The 26132-nt window shown below is 41.2% G+C and overlaps 1 protein-coding gene across 1 annotated transcript; it reads right to left on the bottom strand.

Annotated features, from left to right (window-relative positions):
- Positions 1 to 11674: 11674 nt before the first annotated feature.
- Positions 11675 to 20614, bottom strand: LOC141082320 (uncharacterized). The gene is made up of 4 exons (XM_073566267.1): positions 20559 to 20614; positions 13613 to 13754; positions 13384 to 13528; positions 11675 to 12818 (listed from the first exon to the last, which is right to left on the bottom strand). The coding sequence occupies exons 1-4, from the start codon at positions 20607 to 20609 to the stop codon at positions 12458 to 12460; spliced, it is 699 nt and encodes a 232-aa protein (XP_073422368.1). The 5' UTR covers positions 20610 to 20614; the 3' UTR covers positions 11675 to 12457.
- Between the last annotated feature and the right edge of the window lie 5518 nt (positions 20615 to 26132).

Consider the following 26132-nt stretch of genomic DNA (forward strand, 5'->3'; position numbering starts at 1 on the left):
ATGAACACAGAACTTAAGCACATGCTAAAAAGGAAGAAAAAAATGTTTATAAAATGGAAAGCGGGAGGCATATCTAGAGAAGAATATAATGCTGTCTGCAGAACCTGCAGGGAACAAATCAGATTAGCTAAAGCTGACAATGAATTGAGGCTTGCAAGAGATGTCAAAAGCAATAATAAAGGATTTTGGGGATATGTCAAAAGTAAAAGAAAAGTCAAAGATGCTATAGGATTTTTACAGGATGAAAATGATGAAATGGTAAGACAGGATGTTGAGAAGGCCGAACTTTTAAATTCCTATTTTGCATCTGTTTTCTCTCAGAAAGGAAATGTAACATCAACTGTTCTTCACTGTCCTATTAAGGGAATAGAAGAATCCAGGATATCTATAAACAGAAAGATAGTGAGGAAACACTTAGCTAACCTAAATGAATTCAAGTCACCAGGACCAGATGAATTACACCCCAGAGTACTGAAGGAGATAGCAGAAGAAATTTCTGAACCCCTCTCCATAATCTTTGAAAATTCTTGGAGAACAGGAGAAGTCCCAGAAGACTGGAGAAGAGCAAATGTTGTTCCTATCTTCAAAAAGGGGAAGAAGGTGGACCCAGGCAACTATAGGCCGGTGAGTCTGACTTCTATACCAGGAAAGATCTTTGAACAAATTATTAAACAACATGTATGTCAGTACCGGGATAAGAATGAAGTGATTAAACAGAGTCAGCATGGGTTTGTAACTAATAAGTCATGTCAGACTAACTTAATTTCCTTCTATGATGGAATCACTGATTGGGTGGATCAAGGAAATGCTGTAGATATAGTATATCTTGACTTCAGCAAAGCATTTGACAAAGTATCTCATACAATCCTTATTGAAAAAATGTCTAAGTATGGAATGGACAAGGCAACTGTTAGGTGGATTCATAACTGGCTTAGTGATCGGACCCAAAGAGTGGTCGTAAATGGCTGCACATCCAGTTGGAAGAAAGTCTCAAGTGGGGTACCACAGGTCTCTGTCCTGGGCCCTGTATTGTTCAACATCTTTATCAACGATTTAGATGAAGGAATTGAGGGTAAACTGATTAAATTTGCTGATGACACAAAGCTAGGAGGGATAGCTAATACTAGAGAAGAGAGAGAGAGGATTCAAAAAGATTTAAATAAACTGGAGAAGTGGGTAGCAACTAACAGAATGGTTTTTAACAGGGAACAATGCAAAGTACTACATCTGGGCAATAAAAATGAAAAACGCATATACAGAATGGGAGGAATAGGGCTAAGCAACAGCACATGTGAAAAAGACTTGGGCATACTAATAGATCACAGACTGAATATGAGTCAACAGTGTGATGCAGCAGCAAAAAAGGCAAATGCAATTCTAGGATGTATTAACAGAAGCATACAGTCTAGATCACGTAAAGTCATTATTTCCCTCTACTCCTCTTTGGTCAGACCTCATCTGGAATATTGTGTCCAGTTTTGGGCACCACATTTTAAAAAAGACATCAACAAACTGGAGCAAGTTCAGAAAAGAGCGACCAGAATGGTGACCGGTCTGCAAACCCTGTCTTATGAGGAAAGGTTGCAGGATTTGGGAATGTTTAGTTTGCAAAAGAGAAGACTGAGAGGAGACTTAATAGCTGTCTACAAATATCTAAAGGGCTGTCACATTGTAGAAGGATCAACTTTATTCTCATTTGCAAAAGGAAAGACTAGAAGCAATGGGATGAAACTGAATGGGAGGAGACAGATTAGATATTAGAAAAAACTTTTTGACAGTTAGAGTGATCAATGAGTGGAACAAGCTGCCACGAGAAGTGGTGAGTTCTCCTTCAATGGAAGTCTTCAAACAGAGGCTGGACAGACATCTGACTGGGATGATTTAGCGAATCCTGCTTTGAGCAGGGGGTTGGACCAGATGGCCCAGGAGGTCCCTTCCAACTCTACGATTCTATGATTCTTACATATGGCCTTGAGTTGAGCAGCTGGTCCGTGTATTTGAGAGTCTCCAGCTATGGGAGATCTCCTGAACAAGAGTTAGGCTGGCTTTTATACTATTTTGACCCATAGACTTGCATTAGTGTCTGTCCTATAACCACATACAGTGATTTGCCGCTATATTCGTAGCCTCTTCCATATTAGAAGCTTATGGAATACACATATAGTTATTTTTTGCAATATGCATATAATTAGCTATGCATTACCTTAGCCTAAATGGGGTTTTACACATAGCGATATCGCTAGCAATATCGCTAAAACATCACCGATTTTGTGATGTTATAGCGATATCGCTAGTGATATCGCTATGTGTGATACTTACCTCCGACCGGCTCCCCCGCTGTCCATTGCTGATCGCACGAGATCGGGCGGCTCCATTTCTCGTTGTCTGCTTTCTGCTGGGCTTCCTGCTGTGTGAGACGAGCGACACTGGACGCGGGCGGGAGGACGTCTGGATCGCTGTGTGTGAAAGGTGAGTATCGTGCGCTGCATCGCTGCTGCATCGCTGTGAGATCTTTCTGTGTGAAAGCTCACTAACGATCATTTAGCGATGCACCAACGATCCTGACCGGGTCGGTATCGCTGGTCGGATCGCTGGTGCATCGCTAAATGTAAAAGGGCCTTTAGAAACTTAAGCCTATGGAGAACCATTCATTATCTCTAAATAGTCACATACTGACAGTTCTGACAAGTGACCTATAGGTTTGACAAGCAGGGAACAGATGTATCAGCCAAAATCCTCAGACTAGCTCACTCATCCACTGACCAGGGTTTCTGCTAGCTAGTTAGACTCTGCATATGTGAAGTAATCTATATTATTTTTTATTATAGAAATACTGATATTTTACAGTCCCCCCTGATTATGATTTTTAGAAATATCATAATCCTAAACTCATTCTCTCACCATTCGTATCACATTCATTCTTTATTCTGAAAACCTTGTGTCACCATCTGCTTTGAATGTCATCTGAATTCTCAAACCTATTGTATAAAACAAAAATTACATCAGAGAGTTTATATTTTTTCATTTTAACATCTCTCTTAAAATATCCTCTTCCTTTTTCATTTCTATCTTTATATTCTTATAAATTCTCTTAATTTTACACATAATAACTATTTGATATATTATACACAACAAAACTATAATAAATATGATAACAATCGGATTAGATAATACATTCCCTGCTGCCATTTTCGCTGAAGACTGTGACCAACTCGCTATGGATTTTCCTAAATTCCTCCACCAAGATGACCCTGACATACTCGTCCATTCATGGTCAATATCATGTAAATTACCTTGCTCATGTCTGAATACAATTTCAGCTTCTTTTATTTGTTTTGTCAGCAGATTTAATAAACCCTTGTCTTTCTTTATCTCATTTGTCCACAAATCCCAAGGAAATTTATTGACTTGTGACAAATTGAACTGGATCGGAAGGATTTTCAGATTTCTTGAGCCTATTGATGTAGTATTAATACAGTTAGTCCTCGGTTTACGACGGTCGCGCGTTACGTCGTTTCGTGGTTACGACGCTTTATACGACACCTTATTCTGACTTACGCGGTTTTGCGTCGTAAGTCAAACTACGTGCAGCAGCGGAAGAATACAGTCCAGTACTGCACACTGTACCCGGTTACACGAGGAAGACGAGTCTCCTGCATGCCATAACGCCCTTCATTATGGCTCCCAAACATAAGCCAGACTCTTCTGATGCCAGTGCATTAAAGAAAAGGAAGGCCATCACCATGGAGGTGAAAGTGGATATCATAAGGCGATCTGATAAGGGGGAAACACCAACAGAAATTGTCAGGTCATTAGGACTTAGTCGTTCGACTGTCGCTACGATTATCAAGGATAAAGATTGAATCCTTGAACATGTGAAAGGATCTGCTCCTATGAAAGCGACAGTGATAACAAAGCAGCGTAGTGGGCTTATTCTTGAGATGGAAAGATTATTGGTGCTTTGGTTGGAAGACCAAAATCAACGCCGTATCCCTGTGAGCTATGGTTATTCAGGAGAAGGCTAGGCGACTGTTTGAGGCGTTGAAAAGAGAAATGGGGGAAGGAAGTGAAAGTGAAGAATTTGTGGCGAGTAGGCGTTGGTTTTTGAGGTTTAAGGATCGTGCCAATTTCCATAACATTAAAGTGCAAGGTGAAGCTGCTAGTGCTGATGAGAAAGCAGCAACTGAGTTTCCTAAAGCATTGGCTGAGATAATTGAGGAGGGTGGTTACTGTGCTCAACAAGTGTTCAACGTGGATGAGACAGGCTTGTTTTGGAAACGTTTGCCTAACCGTACGTACATCACCAAGGAGGAGAAGTCAGCACCAGGTCATAAAGTCGGCAAGGAGAGACTGACTTTGCTTCTTGGGGGCAATGCTGTTGGCGACTACAAACTGAAGCCCATGCTGGTGTATCAGGCTGAGAATCCAAGGGCACTCAAGGGCATTTTGAAGGGTCAACTACCAGTCATCTGGAAGTCTAATAGGAAGGCATGGGTGACACTTGCAGTGTTTGATGACTGGTTCACCAACCATTTTGTGCCAGGCATGGAGCGGTATTGTACCTCCAAGGATATCCTCTTTAAGGTGTTGCTAATTCTGGACAATGCCCCTGGACACCCTGCCCATCAGGATGACTTTAACCCTAATGTCAAGGTGGTTTATCTTCCACCTAATACCACTGCCCTAATACAGCCTATGGACCAAGGAGTCATTGCTACATTCAAGGCCTACTACTTCCGAAGGGTCATTGGTAATGCTTTAGCAGCAAATGAAAAGAATAAGGACTTGACTCTAAAGGACTTTTGGAAAACATACATCCTTGATGCTGTGAGTAACATTGCTGATTCCTGGGATGAGGTTAAGCACACCAGTATGAATGGTGTGTGCAAAAAAACTGTGTCCCCAGTTTTTGAATGATGTCACAGAGGTCCAAGAGTCAGTGACTAGTGTCATAAAGAACGTTGTTGATATGAGTAAGACAATGAATCTGGAGGTGGAGGAGGAGGATGTCACAGAGCTACTGGCATCTCATGGAGAGGAGTTATCTGCTGAGAACCTTATTCAACTGGAGAAGCAGATGATAGAGGAAGAGGAAGACATACCAACCCCAGAACCTAAGAGATTTACAAGGCAGGGCTTGGCAGGAGGTTTTGCCCTGATAGAGGAAGGGTTGTCAAGGTTTGAGGCTGAGGATCCCAACATGGAAAGGTACACTAGGGTTGCCAGAGGAGTCATGGATTCCCTTAGGTGTTACAAGGAGATCCTGGAGAAGAAGATGGTCTCCTTCCAAACTAACCTGCAGCAGTACTTCAAGAAGGTAGAGAGGCCTGCAATAGATCCTGCAACAGATCCTGTACCTCCAGCACCTTCTGCAGCTTCCTCCCAATGCTATTTTTGTTTATTACAGTACTGTACACTGTTGATTACTGTTACAGCACTTACAGTACAGTATTTCATTAAACGTACTGTACTGCACAATATTTTACTGTACCTATGTTTATTGATAATTATGTAAGGTACTGTGTTAGGATAGGCTAAGTGTTTGCAGTACTGTACTGTTACTATGGTACAGTACTGTATGAACGTATGGTCTGACTTATGTTGAAATTCGGTTTACGACGCCGCGTAAGAACGGATCAACGTCATAAGTCGAGGACTACCTGTACTTCCTTCCTTCTTTGTGAGAGCTTTAACATTTCCCTCAATACAATGTAAACCTACTGTCAGATTTTCGGCATGTACACAAGATGAGAAGAATGCAGAAACTGCTTCTCTTCCTGACATAACTTGGAAACAAATCCTGTTAGCGCTTACTGGTGTCACCGGGTCATATATCGTGTGGACAGTCTCAACTCTGGCATGACATGAGGTATGATTATGGAAACATGAATGATAAATGACTTTATCCTGTCCAGGTAGACACATTACCTTGGAAACAAAATTTAAGCATGACGAAATGTCTAATTGTTCAGTGTTGATACCATCAAATGCAAACTCTGTGTAGTGTAATTGATAATATAGCAATTGTGTAGGACTGACAGGAATTCCCAGAACACTTATAGGAACCAGGGTTTCTTCTCTTCCTGACACTGGGATCAGTGATGTTCCTACACAAATGTTCTGTTCACATTCTATCCACTTATTTACCCACAAATCTGTATGGTTTAACGCAAAGTTATATTCTATAGGCAAATCTCTCATTAGTCCTAGAGGTGTAATTCCACTTTGTAAGGCTTGTGCAATCATTGTCAGATTGGTGGAATGTTCAATCTGAATTTCTAGACATGTTTTGGCCACTTGAGATTCCTGTTCACTTTCCATTAAAGCTAAAGTAGCATCTTGTAGACGTGATACAGAAGATCCCAATACAGCAGCAGTGTTCAAAACCATCTTTTCAAGGACTTGATTCAAGCTTTTCTGAATCTTTACCCCTTTTCCTCCCATATACCCAATATTTTCCAGATCTGATTTAAGTGTATGAATGTCCATAGTGTTAATTAAACTTCCTACTGTTCCTAATCCCCCCAAAATACCTTCTAACATTCCCCTCTTACTCCTAACCTGTGTTGAAGTTCTTTTCCCAAACCATTGTTCTATTCCCATCTCCATGTTAGTGAGATGTGGTTGACACTGGGGATATCTAGAAGAGATTTTCCAGTTAGACATGTTAAAGGTCCATACCATGGTCAGAAACACTCCATCTCATAACAGAGGTTTAGTTTGGAACTGATTGATCTGAAAAGGAGTAGATGGTTGAAATCTTGTCTGTGTGCATACATTATCCACTGCTGATCATATATTTACATTTACACCTTTTCATTGTTTGTAGTTATTTTTCGTTACAACATTGGTAAAGTCCAGAATCTTTAGGAGATGGATTATCTACAGAAAAAATAAAATCCTTATCCAACCATCTCACATTACCTGATTGACCTCTGTGTATAACATTTGTTGGACCATTTGAAAAACTTCCCAAAAATTATTTATCTTTGGTCCATGATAACAAAGATTCTGAAGGTAGCTCTAACCTCGTGCTGCATTTTAGTAATAAAGGAGACATATTTTCTTGACTATATACTGCTTGTGGTGTAACCCTTACTTCTGGAGCTATAGTATTTGATGCTGTAAAAACTACAGATACCTGTACTTGTACTGGTTCTCTGGTTATCTGAAAATTCCATGTTTTTACCCAATCCTCATCTCCTTCTGTAATAGAAAGAAATGAAGGGTCCAAAACTTTCCCAAAAAGTTGTGTCTTTAACCAAGCATCTGTTTTGGATGTTCCAACTTTCCCTTTTGTGATCATATCATTTGTAATATCTCCTGACCACTCAGCTTTCTCTTCACCTCTTATCTCTATATTCCAGAATAACACATCTGTAGGACTACATTCCCATGTGCCTGTCTTATTATTGTGTATATAATCTCCTTGTAACTGTGTGAACTTCGTCTTAGGTCCTGTGGCTGCGTGTAATATTATGTCAGTGTCATGTATGAAGTGTAGCTCAATACAGCATTTTGCACCAAAACCCATGCAAATGTTTCCAGTAATATCTACTGAATCGCCCGGTATGTCTTCATCTATTAAGCTTTGTAGATTCGTTCCTCTTGGTTTCCTTGGATGTAAAGTTCCTTTGAAAGGTTCCTTCACTTCACTAGTATTTGTTCCATGGTGTAAAATATCTTCAGCGTAGATCACAGTTGAAATAGTACAAAGCAGCAGAAATGTGATTCCCATCAGATAGTAGCTTCTCCTGGGAAATGTCTTTTCCTCCTGAAGGATTGGTGTTGAATCCCTTCCATCAAGGACGTGGAGTTTCATATTCCAGTTCTTATTGGAATCCATTCTTCCTAAAAGAAATGCAGTATCATTATTTTGCAATATACAGTTTGCATTGATCAACATGTACCCACAATTTTTGTTGTCTGCGGGTATTTTTAACCACCTTAGATGCTCGTTGCACAAGAATCATCACTTGACCCATGGTTTCGATGATTTCAAAGGGACCTTCCCAATTACTTTCCCATGGTCCATTCTTCCTGAAAGTTTTAATCATCACTAGAGCCCCTTTCTTGAATTTGGATACATATGGTGGCTCCATTCTCTGCATTCTTGATGCAGCATGTGGAAGAATCGTTTTCAAGTTATCCTGCAACAATTGCAACCATTTGGACCTTGCAACAGCATCTTTTTGTGGTGTAGACAAAAATGGTTCATGAGGAAAAATCAATGGCATTTTTCTTCCTGTCATCAGTTCAAAAGGAGTAAACTGAGTTGTGGCAAAAGTTGTTCCTCTTAGGCTAAGTGCACACGTTGCATATTTTAAGCAGAATTTTCCTGACAAAAATCGCATGTCACCGCTCCCAGAAGCCGCATGCGTTTTTTTTGCGGTTTTTAAAGCGTTTGATGTGCGTTTTTCATGTGGTTTTCTATGCGGGTTTTTATGCGGTTTGCAAGCGTTTTTACATTCACACAAAGTTAATTGAAAAAAGAAAAAAAAAAGTTTATGAAGTCATTTCCTGTTACAACCTCTATTCTCCATGTTTTTTTTGCAAATGGCAAGACAGTGAAGATGCGTCCATTGCAGAGCCTGTGTTTGAGCCCAGAACTGATGCTTATTTTGCATCTTACATTGATTTTGCTGCACCACCACAAGCAGGTAATGCTGGACACAGCATCTATCGTTTTTTGCATCATCTCATTGTGCGCGTCTATGCGCATGCATGGCGTGCACATGGTCTTGGATTGTCCTGTGTTTAATGTGCATTTATGCACATGTGTCTTTTGTGTGCATTGACAGGGTTCACATTGCGTTAGGGGACAATTTTCTGATGAGTCCACCATTGCCGGCAATGAAAATAATGCATCATAAGGCATGTCCACATCGCAATGTGCTATCAAGCAGGCGTTAATGATGCACCCTTGAACGCTGCTTGCCATTTTTTGGTTGCGTTGGTGAACACACTTGTTGCATGTGCAAATGCTAGGTAGCGCGTGTTACCTGGGCGCTACCATATTTTTGCGCAATCGCTGCGTTAATAATGATGACAATAATGACATCTGCTGTACTGCATACAAAATGTTTGCTTTAACGCCATGTTAACCGAGCCTTAGGCCTGCATTGCTCATAGTTTTGTGTCTGACAAGAGACTTTAAAACAAAAATGGCCAAGGTTTTATGTTTGAATTTTACAAAGTAAAGCACAATGGTCAATGGAAAATCAGCGTTCGCATGTACATGTGTTTGATTGCGTTACGGTGTGCATGCAATCTTTGCGTACAGATTTGTACATACTATATTTTACCACTCGATTGCTAGGGCGCATAAATGCAAGCGCGCGCAACTAGTTTTATATTACATAGGATTTTTGGTCACACAATGCGGCTTCAGAAATAATGCTAATGTTACAGTACCGTAACATAATGTCCGCATATTTCTTAATGGTTTATTATTTTGATGTATTTGGGACTCATATTTAATTATCCCATAGGAGCGATGTCGTACGAGGAAGAGGAGTACAGCTTCCAAAAGAATGTGGGTGCACCCAATTCTTCAAGAGCGTGTGGACAAGGGCCACTTCAATCTTCTTTACCAGGATTTAAGGAAGTAAGATATAGTAGGGCAAATTATGTTCTTTGTGACTCAGTGAGCAACAAATTTTGTTTAAATTTGTTTTGTTGTTTATTGTAATCATGTTCAATACTTTACCTGTGTTAATTTTTTTTTTTATTCTTGTTTCAGGTATCCTGAGAAATGTGTCCACTTCTGCCGGCTGACAATACCAGCATTTGATCGCCTACTCGACCTTCTTTCACCCGAGTTAAATTATCAAGAAACAGTCATGCGAAGACCCATCTCTGCTGAGGAAAGGCTGCTCATCACCTTGCGGTAATTTTTTTTCACATAACCCCTCTAAAGATCCCATCAAACATCAAGCAAATGAAGGCAAAAGATTTTCCCAAAACAAAAAATTAAAAAAAAATTCAGACATGGCAATGTATCTGAAGTATTGCCGTCTACTTTTCGGTTAAAACATCGAGGTGCTTGCATCCAAACCAAGGAAGGTTTCAAAGTGGCAAAAAAATAAAAACAGCACTACACACTACAGGGGAAAAATAGAGTGTCTTTATTTTACATGTATTTCATCAATACATATGTAGACATGCAGGACGTTAGAGGAATGCTAGGGGAGGGAGGTGCTGGACAACGGGTGTTTCTACTCGATTAAACTCGCTTCCACGGGTAAAGGACAGGTAGAAGTGATACATAGCGAAAAGGCCATTCCAATAACGTCCTGCATGCATATTATCCTTTATTTGTATTTCGATGCTTTACTTACATTTTCCTTTCCTTTTTTTACAGGTTTTTGGCCACAGGAGAGAGCTACACATCACTGCACCTACAATTTAGGGTTGGTAAATCCACCATCTCTCAAATTGTGAGGTGTACATGTGCCGTCATCTGGCAGAAGTTGCAGCCCATCGTCATGCCATCGCCGACCGAGGAGACTGGCTTTCAGTCTGTGGCCAATTTCCCAAACTGCATAGGTGCAGTTGACGGTAAACATGTGAGAGTGCTGAAGCCACCACGATCAGGATCACGCTTCTTTAATTATTAGAAGTATTTCTCAGTGGTTCTGATGGCGGTGGCTGATGCACATTACAAATTTGTTGTCATCGACGTTGGTGCCTATGGTAGTACTGGGGATTCTCGGGTGTTGCGATCATCTCAGATCGGAATGCAAATTCTTCAAGGTGGCGGAACGCTTCCACCCCCAAGACCTTTGCCGGGTTCCACACTTCCAGTGCCCTTTGTGATGGTATCGGATGAGGCGTTTCCCTTAAAGATCAACCTGCTGCGCCCATACCCACGAAGGACACTGGATGACCGGCGGAGGATTTTTAATTATCGGCTGAGCCGTGCACGAAGATATGTGGAATGCACCTTTGGGATCCTGTGTAGTCAGTGGCGGATCTTTCACACTGCCATCCAGTTAGAGACTGACACTGTTGACACTGTAATTAATGCGTGCTGTGTACTCCACAACTACTTTCGAGAATACAGAAAAGAGGTAGATGAGGAGTCACAGCTGTCTGAATTAGTTGCAGTTGAAACCTCGGGTCAGGGAAGGCTTTCAAACTCGGGTGTGCGTGTGCGAGAAACATTCACTGACTACTTCATGAGTCCTGAAGGTGCCGTGCACTGGCAATACTCCAGTGTCAGTGTTGAGCAGCCTGAACAGCTGAGAAGAAATGATAAGTAATCCCAAGCAAGCAAGTAGCGTGCTGATAAAAACTTTTGGACAAAATGCTAAAAATTAATAAATTTTTTGGCTGGTCAACAATAAATCGGGTCTCTGCGAACATCTATTCTTTACACACCACCATTACCCACTACACTCAATTTTCACAACATATCTACTATTATTTGTTAAAACTTTTAACATATAGCCCATGGTGCGCTACTTTCCAAAAGGTAACATACCAAATATCACTACAGTACACAAAGGAGGCAGTTGTTTGGGGTGTCACAGCAGCACATTGGTTGGTTGAGCTGGGAGCTCCAATAGTGGTGAAGAGGCAGCGTGTAGTGAGCAGTGTTTATCTGTTTCTGTTTTGTACATTGATTACAGTGTGTTTAGTCTTTGGCACCAAAAAATATTCACACACACACTGAGTCTTGAAACTGTTTTTTTTTATATAAACAGTATCTAAATTGTGAAAAACACATATAAAAACACTGTATGAAACATACTTCAACAGAACGACAAACATTGTCGGAATAAATTTTACCCTGTCAACAGGACAGGCAAGGTGTCTGGTGGCTACGGAGGTTTTTTGACCAGACAACTTGGCTGGTATCTAAAGTGTCGAAAGCACATATAAAAACACTGTATGAAACATACTTAAAATGAACGACAAACATTGTCGGAATAAATTTTATCCTGTCAACAGGACAGGCAAGTTGTCTGGTGGCAACGGGGTTTTTTTGACCAGACAACTTGGTCGGTGATTAACCAAACCTCAAAATTGATGATAGTCTGGATCATAGCTATACGATGGATATAAGTTTTGAGACAACACCTGACTCATTGGAGAGTTTCCATGTTGACCACTACTTTGTGATGAATTTTGGTGGCCAAAAACAAATGAATCAGGATGGTCAGGACGTAAGGATGGCACCTGACCAAACCGCTGCGAAGCAGTTGATGCAGGTGGTGGTGGAGGCACACAGCGGGGATTAAAAAGGTTCATAATCCCACTGATTATGTCATTTGCCGGTGGTAGATTTGATGGTGTGTCAACAGACATTATAAGTACATTTACAGCAGACATTATAAGATTCCGTCAGTCCCGTGGCATGGACCTCAGGCGGCTGGCTATGTTTAAACCAAAAGTGTCTATGTCATCCTGATGTCTTACATTATCAATAAGACTGAGGGTTCGGCTAGTGAGTTCAATTGCACTCAGTCTCAGTTGTTGTCCCTTTTTTTGTTGCCGCCCTAGTCGATGCCACGGAACGGCCAGAACCTGCCCACATCCAAGTGCGCCTTGACACACCACCAGCTGAGCTACTGGTAGTGACAGGTGCAGGAGCAGCAGACGCCAAAGTCCCGTCAGAGGACACACTGGTGTCCAATAAAGAATCACAACCAGCTGCTTCAGCTGCCATGGAGGATATCACTGAAGAGGGCCTGTCATCCTGAGGAGCTGGAGAGGAAGACATGTCAAAGTCCTGGACCTCCTCGGCCAGACCAGTTTCCGGGCTTTTCTGTCCAGGGGCTGTTGACGGGCCGGAACTTATATTTCCATCCATTCTGTTGAAGGAAGAAACACAAAATTATACCAAAACTAAAAAGTCAAAGTTTATAACTAGGTAAAAATAAAATATATATAATATGTAAAAAGCTGAACTCGGGTATGACATGAGATTTTATGGAAATTTTTTTGAGCTTAAAGTCCACCTCTCGGCTTATAAAAAAGTGATCTAACATAGTTTGCAGCATATGGGGACATAGTCTATGGCCTAGCATATTGGGGAATAATCTATGGAGCATGTTATGGAGCCATAACAAGGATCATTACATGGGGCATATTATTATCTTTACCATCTTATGGGGCCATTTTTAAACTTTGTGCTGAAATATATGGCCTATTTTTGGTATGGAACATGTTATGTTCACCTCTTGAAGTGTATGTTGCGTTATATGTGGATCCAGAATTAATATTGATATGCAATATGCTTAATAATAAAATTATTAAACATCATCACATCTCACAAACATAACAGCATACTATCCCGAATATCAAACAATGTCCAGTCGTCATCCAATTATCGTGACGTTAGCCAGACACTACCCCAGTAATCAAAGCGCTAATTACCTCTGCACATTCCTGCTGGTTAAAATGAACTGCAGCTGATCAGCATATGGAACCTTCTTTCTAGGAGGTGAACTTCCACTTGGTGTCTTCATTGACTTGACCAGCCTGTCCGTTATTGAGCGCCATCGATTTTTCACATCATCCACTGCAATAAAATCAAAGAAAAACATTAATGTGTTTTCACAAATTACAGGCCAAATTTTAAATAGAACTCATAACACAAACTTACTAATCTGTTTTTGTCCCGCTCTTGGAAGGTCCGGCCACCGCGGATATATTTCGGTGACAATTGCTGGCCAAGCATCCCTTTTATTGTAGGATCCCTTGTATGCCGCACTGGCACGGTCCCACACTTCAGGATGTTTCTCTATCTAAAAAATGAATAATCCATGTTAATAACTGTTATTTAAAAAGAATTTAAAAGCAAAAAGTCCGTTTTGTCTCTATAATTTGGTCAACACATGTAGAGATATATCCACACTGAAACTCACACACCAAACCAATGTCGATATGTTTGAATCCTGCTAGACCTTCACCCAAAAAACCAAAAGCAACCCTATACGGCTCTTTCAACATAATGTCCGTCACCACTCGAACCACGTGTAACCATTTGAACGCAAATGAGCTGGGATTCAGAGCAAGAAGCATGTTTCAATTCTCATCTTATGTCACTATACGTGAAGCCTTGGGCTATCCCTTTTTCCTCACATTATAACCAACCGTCCTCGACATGACCCTAGGCCTAACACAATGCCAAACCCCACACCCTCTTCATGTCCCCTGGCCTAACAAGGCATACGCCAAGGGTAAACCTTGGCCTACGCTTTCCCTAACACCACCCCAATTCCTAGTCCTAAACATAACCATCAACATTATAATAGGCCTAACAATATACATAACCCTATGCACATGCCTAAGGCTATTTTCACACTAGCGCCTTGTATCGCTGGGGTTCATGCGCAATAGAATATATAATAATGCTGCATACGCTCTTCCATTTTGGGTTCTAGATGCATGAGTTTATACCATTCTATAGCCATGTTCATGCATGGTATTTCAAAAGCAGAAGTACACATGGCCATCCACGCTACTGTGTGTATTTGGCGCATAAAGGCGCATTTGTTTTGTTTATCACAGGTCACATGGAGGAAAAATAATACAGGACTATGGGATGGCGGATATGTATATGGGCACGGGACTATGGGATGGAGGATGTGTGATGGGTATATGGGCACGGGACTATGAGATGGCGGATATGTATGATGGGTATATGGGCATGGGACTGTGGGATGGTGGATATGTATGATGGGTATATGGGCACGGGACTATGAGATGGCGGATATGTATGATGGGTATATGGGCATGGGACTGTGGGATGGAGAATATGTATGATGGGTATATGGGCATGGGACTGTGGGATGGTGGATATGTATGATGGGTATATGGGCACGGGACTATGGGATGGTGGATATGTATGATGGGTATATGGGGATGGTACTATGAGATGAAGGATATGTATGATGGGTATATGGGCACAGGACTATGGGATGGAGGATATGTATGATGGGTATATGGGCACGGGACTATGGGATGGAGGATATGTATGATGGGTATATGGGCACGGGACTATGGGATGGAGGATATGTATGATGGGTATATGGGCACTGGACTATGGGATGGAGGATATGTATGATGGGTATATGGGCATGGGACTATGGGATGGAGGATGTGTGATGGGTATATGGTCATGGGACTATGGGATGGAGGATATGTATGATGGTTATATGGGCATGGGACTATGGGATGGAGGATGTGTGATGGGTATATGGGCACTGGACTATGGGATGGCGGATATGTATGATCATAGAATCATAGAATCGTAGAGTTGGAAGGGACCTCCTGGGCCATCTGGTCCAACCCCCTGCTCAAAGCAGGATTCGCTAAATCATCCCAGTTAGATGTCTGTCCAGCCTCTGTTTGAAGACTTCCATTGAAGGAGAACTCACCACTTCTCATGGCAGCCTGTTCCACTCATTGATCACTCTAACTGTCAAAAAGTTTTTTCTAATATCTAATCTGTGTCTCCTCCCATTCAGCTTCATCCCATTGCTTCTAGTCTTTCCTTTTGCAAATGAGAATAAAGTTGATCCTTCTACAATGTGACAGCCCTTTAGATATTTGTAGACAGCTATTAAGTCTCCTCTCAGTCTTCTCTTTTGCAAACTAAACATTCCCAAATCCTGCAACCTTTCCTCATAAGACAGGGTTTGCAGACCGGTCACCATTCTGGTCGCTCTTTTCTGAACTTGCTCCAGTTTGTTGATGTCTTTTTTAAAATGTGGTGCCCAAAACTGGACACAGTATTCCAGATGAGGTCTGACCAAAGAGGAGTAGAGGGAAATAATTACTTCACGTGATCTAGACTGTATGCTTCTGTTAATACATCCTAGAATTGCATTTGCCTTTTTTGCTGCTGCATCACACTGTTGACTCATATTCAGTCTGCGATCTATTAGTATACCCAAGTCTTTTTCACATGTGCTGTCACTTAGCCCTATTCCTCCCATTCTATATATGCTTTTTTCATTTTTATTGCCCAGATGTAGTACTTTGCATTTCTCCCTGTTAAAAACCATTCTGTTAGTTGCTGCCCACTTCTCCAGTTTATTTAAATCTTTTTGAATCCTCTCTCTCTCTTCTCTAGTATTAGCTATCCCTCCTAGCTTTGTGTCATCAGCAAATTTAATCAGTTTACCCTCAATTCCTTCATCTAAATCGTTATATGATGGTTATATGGGCACTGGACTATGGGATGGAGGATATGTATGATGGGTATATGGGCACTGGACTATGGGATGGAGGGTGTGTGATGGGTATATGGGCACTGGACTATGGGATGGAGGATATGTATGACGGGTATATGGGCATGGGACTATGGGATGTCGGATATGTATGATGGGTATATGGGCATGGGACTATGGGATGGAGGATATGTATGATGGGTATATGGGCATGGGACTATGGGATGGAGGATGTGTGATGGGTATATGGACACGGGACTATGGGATGGAGGATGTGTATGATGGGTATATGGGCACGGGACTATGGGATGGTGGATATGTATATGGGCACGGGACTATGGGATGGAGGATATGTATGATGGGTATATAGACACGGGACTATGGGATGGAGGATATGTATGATGGATATATGGGCATGGGACTATGAGGTGAAGGATGTGTGATGGGTATATGGGCACTCGACTATGGGATGGCGAATATGTATGATGGGTATATGGGCATGGGACTATGGGATGAAGAATATGTATGATGGTTATATGGGCATGGGACTATGGGATGGAAGATGTGTGATGGGTATATGGGCACTCGACTATGGGATCGTGGATATGTATGATGGGTATATGGGCACGGGACTATGGGATGGAGGATAATTATAATTTGCTATAACTAACCACAGTTAGTTACTATGCCCAGGCAGCGCCGGGCTCTTCAGCTAGTTTTATATATTATTCGTTTTTATTTTTTTTATTTAGAAGTTTGGGTGTCAATTTCTGTAAATAATCTGGAAAAAAAATGGCGTGGGCTCCCACGCAATTTTTTCCACCAGAGAGGGAAAGCAGGTGAGTGACAGCAGATTTATATAGCCTAATAAGGGACCATTTTTTTTGGCCCCTCCCCAGCTAAAAAAATCTGCCCCCAGACACCCCATAAATGGCACATCTGTGAGATGCGCCTTTTATGGAACTTAACCCTCTCTCATCCCACAGCCATCGTGCAGTGGCATATGGGGTAATAAGGGGTTAATGTCACATTGCAATTGGAATGTGACATCCCATAGTTCAGAAGGCTGAACTTTTAAATTCCTATTTTGCATCTGTTTTCTCTCAGAAAGGAAATGTAACATCAACTGTTATTCACTGTCCTATTAAGGGAATAGAAGAATCCAGGATATCTATAAACAGAAAGATAGTGAGGAAACACTTAGCTAGCCTAAATGAATTCAAGTCTCCAGGTCCAGATGAATTACACCCCAGAGTACTGAAGGAGATAGCAGAAGAAATTTTTGAACCCCTCTCTATAATCTTTGAAAATTCTTGGAGAACAGGAGAAGTGCCAGAAGACTGGAGAAGAGCAAATGTTGTTCCTATCTTCAAAAAGGGGAAGAAGGTGGACCCAGGTAACTATAGGCCGGTGAGTCTGACTTCTATACCAGGAAAGATCTTTGAACAAATTATTAAACAACATGTATGTCAATACCTGGATAAGAATGAAGTGATTAAACAGAGTCAGCATGGGTTTGTAACTAATAAGTCATGTCAGACTAACTTAATTTCCTTCTATGATGGTATCACTGATTGGGTGGATCAAGGAAATGCTGTAGATATAGTATATAGATATAGTATATCTTGACTTCAGCAAAGCATTTGACAAAGTCTCTCATACAATCCTTATTGAAAAAATGATTAAGTATGGAATGGACAAGGCAACTGTTAGGTGGATTCATAACTGGCTTAGTGATCGGACCCAAAGAGTGGTCGTAAATGGCTGCACATCCAGTTGGAAGAATGTCTCAAGTGGGGTACCACAGGGCTCTGTCCTGGGCCCTGTATTGTTCAACATCTTTATCAACGATTTAGATGAAGGAATTGAGGGTAAACTGATTAAATTTGCTGATGACACAAAGCTAGGAGGGATAGCTAATACTAGAGAAGAGAGAGAGAGGATTCAAAAAGATTTAAATAAACTGGAGAAGTGGGCAGCAACTAACAGAATGGTTTTTAACAGGGAGAAATGCAAAGTACTACATCTGGGCAATAAAAATGGAAAAAGCATATATAGAATGGGAGGAATAGGGCTAAGTGACAGCACATGTGAAAAAGACTTGGGTATACTAATAGATCACAGACTGAATATGAGTCAACAGTGTGATGCAGCAGCAAAAAAGGCAAATGCAATTCTAGGATGTATTAACAGAAGCATACAGTCTAGATCACGTGAAGTCATTATTTCCCTCTACTCCTCTTTGGTCAGACCTCATCTGGAATATTGTGTCCAGTTTTGGGCACCACATTTTAAAAAAGACATCAACAAACTGGAGCAAGTTCAGAAAAGAGCGACCAGAATGGTGACCGGTCTGCAAACCCTGTCTTATGAGGAAAGGTTGCAGGATTTGGGAATGTTTAGTTTGCAAAAGAGAAGACTGAGAGGAGACTTAATAGCTGTCTACAAATATCTAAAGGGCTGTCACATTGTAGAAGGATCAACTTTATTCTCATTTGCACAAGGAAAGACTAGAAGCAATGGGATGAAACTGAATGGGAGGAGACACAGATTAGATATTAGAAAAAACTTTTTGACAGTTAGAGTGATCAATGAGTGGAACAGGCTGCCACGAGAAGTGGTGAGTTCTCCTTCAATGGAAGTCTTCAAACAGAGGCTGGACAGACATCTGACTGGGATGATTTAGCGAATCCTGCTTTGAGCAGGGGGTTGGACCAGATGGCCCAGGAGGTCCCTTCCAACTCTACGATTCTATGATTCTATGATTCTAAGCCGGGTTAATAACAGATAGGCGTCAATCAGCCACCGATCCATTGTTAACCATATATCTTGAAAGGGTTAAAAAAATAAACAGACATTATTTTGAAATGTTTTTATTTAAATAAATACAACTTGTTTTTGACCATGTTTTATTGAACGCCCAATCCAAGATTTGAAGGGTTAAAAAAAAAAAAAATCCACCTCCATTGCTGATCTGAGATCTGCACAGGAGTGTGAGAAATTTTCCCACGCTCCTGAGTTCATCTCAGGACAACATGTTAGTCCGCGCATGCGCAGACCGGACCACCCGCGTTCACCCGAGCAGCGCGAGCTGACTTCGGGTGAAGTCGGTAAACAATGAACCGGGGTGCTTTACGGCCCCATTCATTGTAGCGGCGTCGGGAGTTTAGAGCGGCCACACTTAAAAAAAAAAAAAAAAAAAAAAGGAAATTTTAGGGAAAGGCTGTTGGGGGAAAAAAATGATATATGTGGAAGAGGGGGGGAAACGGGAATTAAAAAGGCACATTTTAGTGGGGGCCCAAAACTCATATTGGCGGGGGGAATGGGGCAAAAAAAAAATTTTTTTATTCACAGCAGGAACAGCTCGATGGGAATACTGCTCCCATCGCACTGAGCCTGCTGGCACTACTGTATGGGAACAGACATAGGCCGATGGGCCTAGTAGTCCTATCGGCCTATGCCAGATAGCAGCAGTAGACACAGACGCCCCATACACCACATCCACGCCATATACACCACACACAGACATCACGCACACACACTCACCACGCTTATCATGAAGGGGACATCTAGCTCCATCCTGTCTACCACTCCATGCCTGTAGCACCAGCCATGATACAGGAAGAAGGAAAGGATTGGGATGTCCTTCTTCCTGTATGGGATGGTCCTTGCATGGCATGATGGGGCATGATGGGAAGGGCTACATGTCATTTCCTGGCCGCATGCGGTATTTACCGCGAGAAATATGCCGAATGTATTAAAAAATGCGGTTTACATGCGATCCCATACAACCCTATGGAGCCGGAATTGCCGCTGATCCGCAAAATTAATGAGCATGCTGTGGTTTTTTCCGCGGTGAGATTCCGCCGCGGAAAAAAACGCAGCATTAGCACAGCAGAGCGGAATCCCAAAGGCTTGCATGGGATGCTTATTTTTAGTGATTTTGCGGCAGAAACGCGCGTGAAATAACGCCGCGGACACGCAAAAAAAGCGGATCGTGTGAACATACCCTTACACTCAACAGTACAAAAGGTACTGCATCAACCCAAGTATTGCCTTTGTCCAATAACATCTTGGCAATTCTGGATTTTATTGTTCTATTCATCCTTTCCACAATACCAGCAGACTGTGGATGGTAGGGTACATGAAGCTGTTGTCGTACCCCTAGAATAGCACAAACGGCTTGCATGATTTTTCCTGTAAAGTGACTTCCTCGATCAGAGGTGATCATTCTTGGGATCCCCCAAGTGCAAAAGACATGATTCACTAATGCTCTAGCTGTAGACAAAGCATCATCTTTCCTGACAGGTAAAATTTCAACCCACTTAGAAAAAACATCTACCACAACCAATGCATACCTGAGACCATTTTTACCTGATGGTAACGGTCCAATGTAGTCGATCTGTAACGTAGACCATGGACCATCTGCAGGTGCGATTCGGAGTAATGGCGGCTTCTGTCCTTTTGGTCTTGGATTAATTTGGGCACAAATGAGACATGATTGAACAACACTTTGCACTGTCTCTTCCATCTTTTCCCAGTAAAATTTCTCTCTGAGAATGCCTAATAATTTTTGTTGGCCCAAATGACCCAAACTTTCATGATTATATTTTGTGAACTCAACCTGTAGATGTCTTGGGACAACAGGACGCAACTCCCCGTTTAAGTCATGACACAAAACCCCGTTTTCACAAACAAAGGGAGGTTTTGGATCAACCCGGGAAGCAACAAGTGATGAGTCTTTTTCTTGTTCTTCCGCAAAAGAAGGGATATGCGTGTCTGTTCTTTGAACTGCTGAAACCTCGAGAGGTTCAGGTTCAAACACCTCTTCTCCTGTCAGGGCTGCCTCTTTGGCTAGCATATCTGCGGTTGCATTTCCAACAGATAAATCATAATCAGATGTTTTATGGGCCGGAACCTTGACAATAGCAAAACCATTAGGGTTTTTTGATGCTATCCTGAAATTTGTCTTCAGTGTGTCACTGTGAACAAGAGTCTTATTAGATGAATCTACATAACCTCTTTTTTCCCAAACTGACAAGTAATCTGTCAGTGATCTTACAACATAAGAGCTATCACTGTAGATCACAATGGGACACTGATCATCTGCTTCATTCAGCTGTAGTACCATTTTTACTGCTTCTAGCTCTGCCCTTTGAGCTGAAAAATGACTCGGTAATTTGTGCTTCACAACCTGTCCTCTTTTGGGATAAAAAATGGCATATCCTGAATAATAGTGCCCATCTGAATAGAAATTGACTGTAAAGTACACACCTACCAGGTGTCTTGCACAGGTCTCAAAACTTCTTTCAACAGGTGAGAGAAGCTTAGAAAAATAGCCCAAAATTCTCCACTCTTCTCCCTGCAACTGTAACAGCACAGCAGACACTGATGCCTCTGATGTGTGCACTTGCAAAGCAAATGGAGCCGAAGGACCTACTGTGGACAAAGCAGGTGCATTTTGTAAATTAATTTTTAATTGTTCAAATGAGGTTTGCTGTTCATCACCCCAAGGACCAAAGTAATCGCTGTTTTCACCTTTCAAAAGATGATATAAAGATCTGGCCTTGTCTGCAAAATTCTCAATGAAATCCCTTGAATAGTTCATAAGACCTAAGAAATGTCTCAATGCCTTGTGTGATGTCGGAATTGGTAGGGAAGCAATTGCCTCAATTCTTTCCTGCAGTGGCTGCCTTTTTCCTGGACTCAACAACACTCCTAAAAATCTGACCTCAGTCTGCATCAATTTGACCTTTTTGGTGTTCAACTTCAACCCTGCATCATGCAACAACTCAAACAATTCTGTCAGAAGAGAAACATGTGTCTCTTTATCCTCTGTAGACAATAAAATATCATCCACATATTGCAGAATGCAATCAGGCCTCGAAAATCTGGATAATACCTTTGCCAATGCCTGATGAAAAACACTAGGTGACAAATGTGCTCCTTGAGGTAACCTGCAAAACAGATATTGCTCGTCCAAGAAGGTAAATGCAAACTTATACTGACAACTCTTTTCAAGAGGTATACTGAAGAAACCATTGCTAATGTCCAGTACAGAGAAGTATTTTGCTTTTGCATTTAACCTTGCCATCATGTCATGAGTATCTGCCACAATTGGCGCCACATTGGGTGTATGCTTATTGAACATCCGCAAATCCAATATCATCCGATAAGAACCATCAGATTTCAAAACACACCACAAAGGATTGTTACTTACAGAATTAGCCTTTCGGATAACACCTTGATCTAACAATTCCTGTATGATCTTTGACATAGAATCAATTGATTCTGGAGGCAATTTATACTGACGCTGTGGTGGAGGATCTCATCCTTCCACATTTACCACCACATTTTCATTGTACCAACTTCATTCCTGAACTGAGCCCAAAGAGAAGGAAAAAGCTGTACAATTTCTGTCAATACCTCATCACCATCAGTTTCAGGCCACAAATGGTCAGATGACACCACATCATTTAAGCAAATACTTCCACCATGGCTATAATCATTAGGATCAATGACTACCGGTTTACAACCATTGGAATCTTTCCAGATCACTTGATTTCCTAGATCAACTACCCATCCGAATTTCTGCATAAGATCTGTGCCAAGTATATTTTCAGAATCACGACAATACCAAATGTCAATTTCTGTTTTGAAAGAACTAGGTATTTCCAATGTCACATTGGGAACTAAGGTCGCTTTAGTTCCACCTTTTCCACTGAAACCGACAATTGTACAAACTGGTGAATCTGGGTTTAGCTTCCAATCAAGATTAGTAACACTTAACTGAGCTCCTGTGTCAATGAGGAATACTACATTCTGTATTCCAGCTAAACTTCCTTTGATAAATGGTCTTCCACAGTCATCCAATGTAAATCGAGTCACAAATTCCAATGGATGTGGTACAGGAATGGTCTGTGATTGTCAGAATGATGAAGGAGATGGGAGGAGACCAGTGTCCTTTTTAAAAGACCTTGGAATTCTATCCCTTGACTCTGTCTCCTTCACTGTCATTTCTCTGATCTGTCTGATTAATGGTGCATATGGTGACTGTGTTTGTCTGTTGGCAGTATGAGCAGGTGCAGAAGGTTGTAATGGAGGTGCGGAAGGTTTGGTGTATGATTTTGGCATGAGTCCGTTTTCCCTTCCAAGCTTACCTGTTCCTTGTGTACCTATCTCTGATTCTGCTCTCAAAAATTTCTTGCACTGCCACTTTAAGTGTCCAGGTATTCCACAAAAATAACAATGGATATTGTTCCTTTGTGTAGTATTTTTACCTCTATGCTCAATGTGATCCCTGTTCTTGGAGATTACTGTGGATCTAGGTTTCAGCTGACTGTCTTCTTTCTCATGAACTACCGCTATTTTAGCTTTGACCTGTTTTTGTTTCATGGATCTCCTTACTTTGTCTATAAAAACTGCTGCTTCTTGCAATGATGGCTGAGTGTTAGCCAACTGCACTGAGGCAGGATCCAAGTACTTGAACTTTTTTACAAAAAATCTCATCATGGATGCCGGCTCTTCGTGAGGCCCGAGATCCATTACCATCCTATAGGCCTGTTCAAATTTTACCAAAAAAGAGAATGGATCATCCGAAATATTTGTTTGTAAATTCCCTAAAATATCAACTGTAGGCATGTCTTCTCCGGTTGTAAACAATACCAATTGTCTAAGTCTGTCTTCTTTTGTACTATGTGTCATTTTATTCTCATCATTTAATCTGGGTGTGGTCAGTAATCTTTTTCCCATATGTGAAGGTAACCAAACTTTGAATATTTTATTCTTCTGTTCATCATTAAGATTGTATTTGTCTGTGTTTGATTCAAAAGTGTCCGCATTATAAAAGGCGTCCATCTGATCGTTGTAATTTGGAATGTCTTTTACAATTTTCATTAACTGATCGTGTATTTTCAGATTAATGCGTGCTGCTCTGTCATGTAATTTTTTCCATTGTAATTCTACTGCCTCTAATTCCTTTACTGAAGCATCTGGATCTTGTGTGTCTGGTACAAATGATGAGGCAGCAGCACTGTCCTCCTGTTTACCTGTTGATCTTGTGTTAGCAGAAACCCTTTTTATGTCTTGTCGTAATTTGGACAATAACTCTGTCCGAGTATCAATCTGATCCTCCAATTGTTCAATATGTTCTGACAATATCAAGCAATTTGGACAATCAAAGTAATCCCCGTCAGACTCCTGTGTGTCATCTGGTGTGTCAGTGTGATCAATTTCTTAGAATCATAGAATCGTAGAGTTGGAAGGGACCTCCTGGGCCATCTGGTTCAACCCCCCGCTCAAAGCAGGATTCGCTAAATCATCCCAGTCAGATGTCTGTCCAGCCTCTGTTTGAAGACTTCCATTGAAGGAGAACTCACCACTTCTCGTGGCAGCCTGTTCCACTCATTGATCACTCTAACTGTCAAAAAGTTTTTTCTAATATCTAATCTGTGTCTCCTCCCATTCAGCTTCATCCCATTGCTTCTAGTCTTTCCTTGTGCAAATGAGAATAAAGTTGATCCTTCTACAATGTGACAGCCCTTTAGATATTTGTAGACAGCTATTAAGTCTCCTCTCAGTCTTCTCTTTTGCAAACTAAACATTCCCAAATCCTGCAACCATTCCTCATAAGACAGGGTTTGCAGACCGGTCACCATTCTGGTCGCTCTTTTCTGAACTTGCTCCAGTTTGTTGATGTCTTTTTTAAAATGTGGTGCCCAAAACTGGACACAATATTCCAGATGAGGTCTGACCAAAGAGGAGTAGAGGGAAATGACTTCACGTGATCTAGACTGTATGCTTCTGTTAATACATCCTAGAATTGCATTTGCCTTTTTTGCTGCTGCATCACACTGTTGACTCATATTCAGTCTGTGATCTATTAGTATACCCAAGTCATTTTCACATGTGCTGTTGCTTAGCCCTATTCCTCCCATTCTGTATATGCTTTTTTCATTTTTATTGCCCAGATGTAGTACTTTGCATTTTTCCCTGTTAAAAACCATTCTGTTAGTTGCTGCCCACTTCTCCAGTTTATTTATATCTTTTTGAATCCTCTCTCTCTCTTCTCTAGTATTAGCTATCCCTCCTAGCTTTGTGTCATCAGCAAATTTAATCAGTTTACCCTCAATTCCTTCATCTAAATTGTTGATAAAGATGTTGAACAATACAGGGCCCAGGACAGAGCCCTGTGGTACCCCACTTGAGACATTCTTCCAACTGGATGTGCAGCCATTTACGTCAACTCTTTGGGTCCGATCACTAAGCCAGTTATGAATCCACCTAACAGTTGCCTTGTCCATTCCATACTTAGTCATTTTTTCAATAAGGATTGTATGAGAGACTTTGTCAAATGCTTTGCTGAAGTCAAGATATACTATATCTACAGCATTTCCTTGATCCACCCAATCAGTGATTCCATCATAGAAGGAAATTAAGTTAGTCTGACATGACTTATTAGTTACAAACCCATGCTGACTCTGTTTTTTTGTGCGACAATGCATGTTTTATAAGTGTTGGGTTCAGTTTTCTCAAAGACTAGGCTATTGTACACATGGACTAGCTGCATAACATTCTGAAGTTTTCTTTGTAACTTCCTTACTGAGAAAAATCTTTTATCAATTTAACATTTTCTGCTTCACATTGATTATACAAACTAGACCATAATTGTGCATCTGTATGGCTATGAACAAACTTGAAATCTATGTTACTTTTCTTAGAATAATCATGTATAAAATCCATTTTTCTCACCTATGGAGCGTCTTTTCCGTCAATGGATGGTCCTCTGTGTCCTTATGCAATCCTCAGATCTCCGTCTGGATGGGACGCTTGCAGCTCTGTACGATCCTCACCCGTCTACTTTAGATTCAGTCTGATCCTTGTGCCATGAAATAGTGGAATTCCTGAGGAGGCTTGTACAACAAGTGTTTTTAGCAGTCTATTGCTCCC

The sequence above is a fragment of the Dendrobates tinctorius genome, unplaced genomic scaffold (assembly GCF_039654945.1).
Source record: "Dendrobates tinctorius isolate UK_male_01 unplaced genomic scaffold, ASM3965494v1 ptg000017l, whole genome shotgun sequence".
NCBI classification, from domain to species: domain Eukaryota; kingdom Metazoa; phylum Chordata; class Amphibia; order Anura; family Dendrobatidae; genus Dendrobates; species Dendrobates tinctorius.

Coding starts and splice junctions, on each gene's coding strand:
- LOC141082320 (XM_073566267.1), bottom strand. CDS start 20,609: ATGGTCCATGGTCTACGTTACAGATCGACTACATTGGACCGTTACCAT. Junction 13,755..20,558: donor CATTGGACCGTTACCATCAG/GTAAAAATGGTC, acceptor TTCATTTTTTAG/ATAGAGAAACATCCTGAAGT. Junction 13,529..13,612: donor AGCGGGACAAAAACAGATTA/GTAAGTTTGTGT, acceptor ATTTTATTGCAG/TGGATGATGTGAAAAATCGA.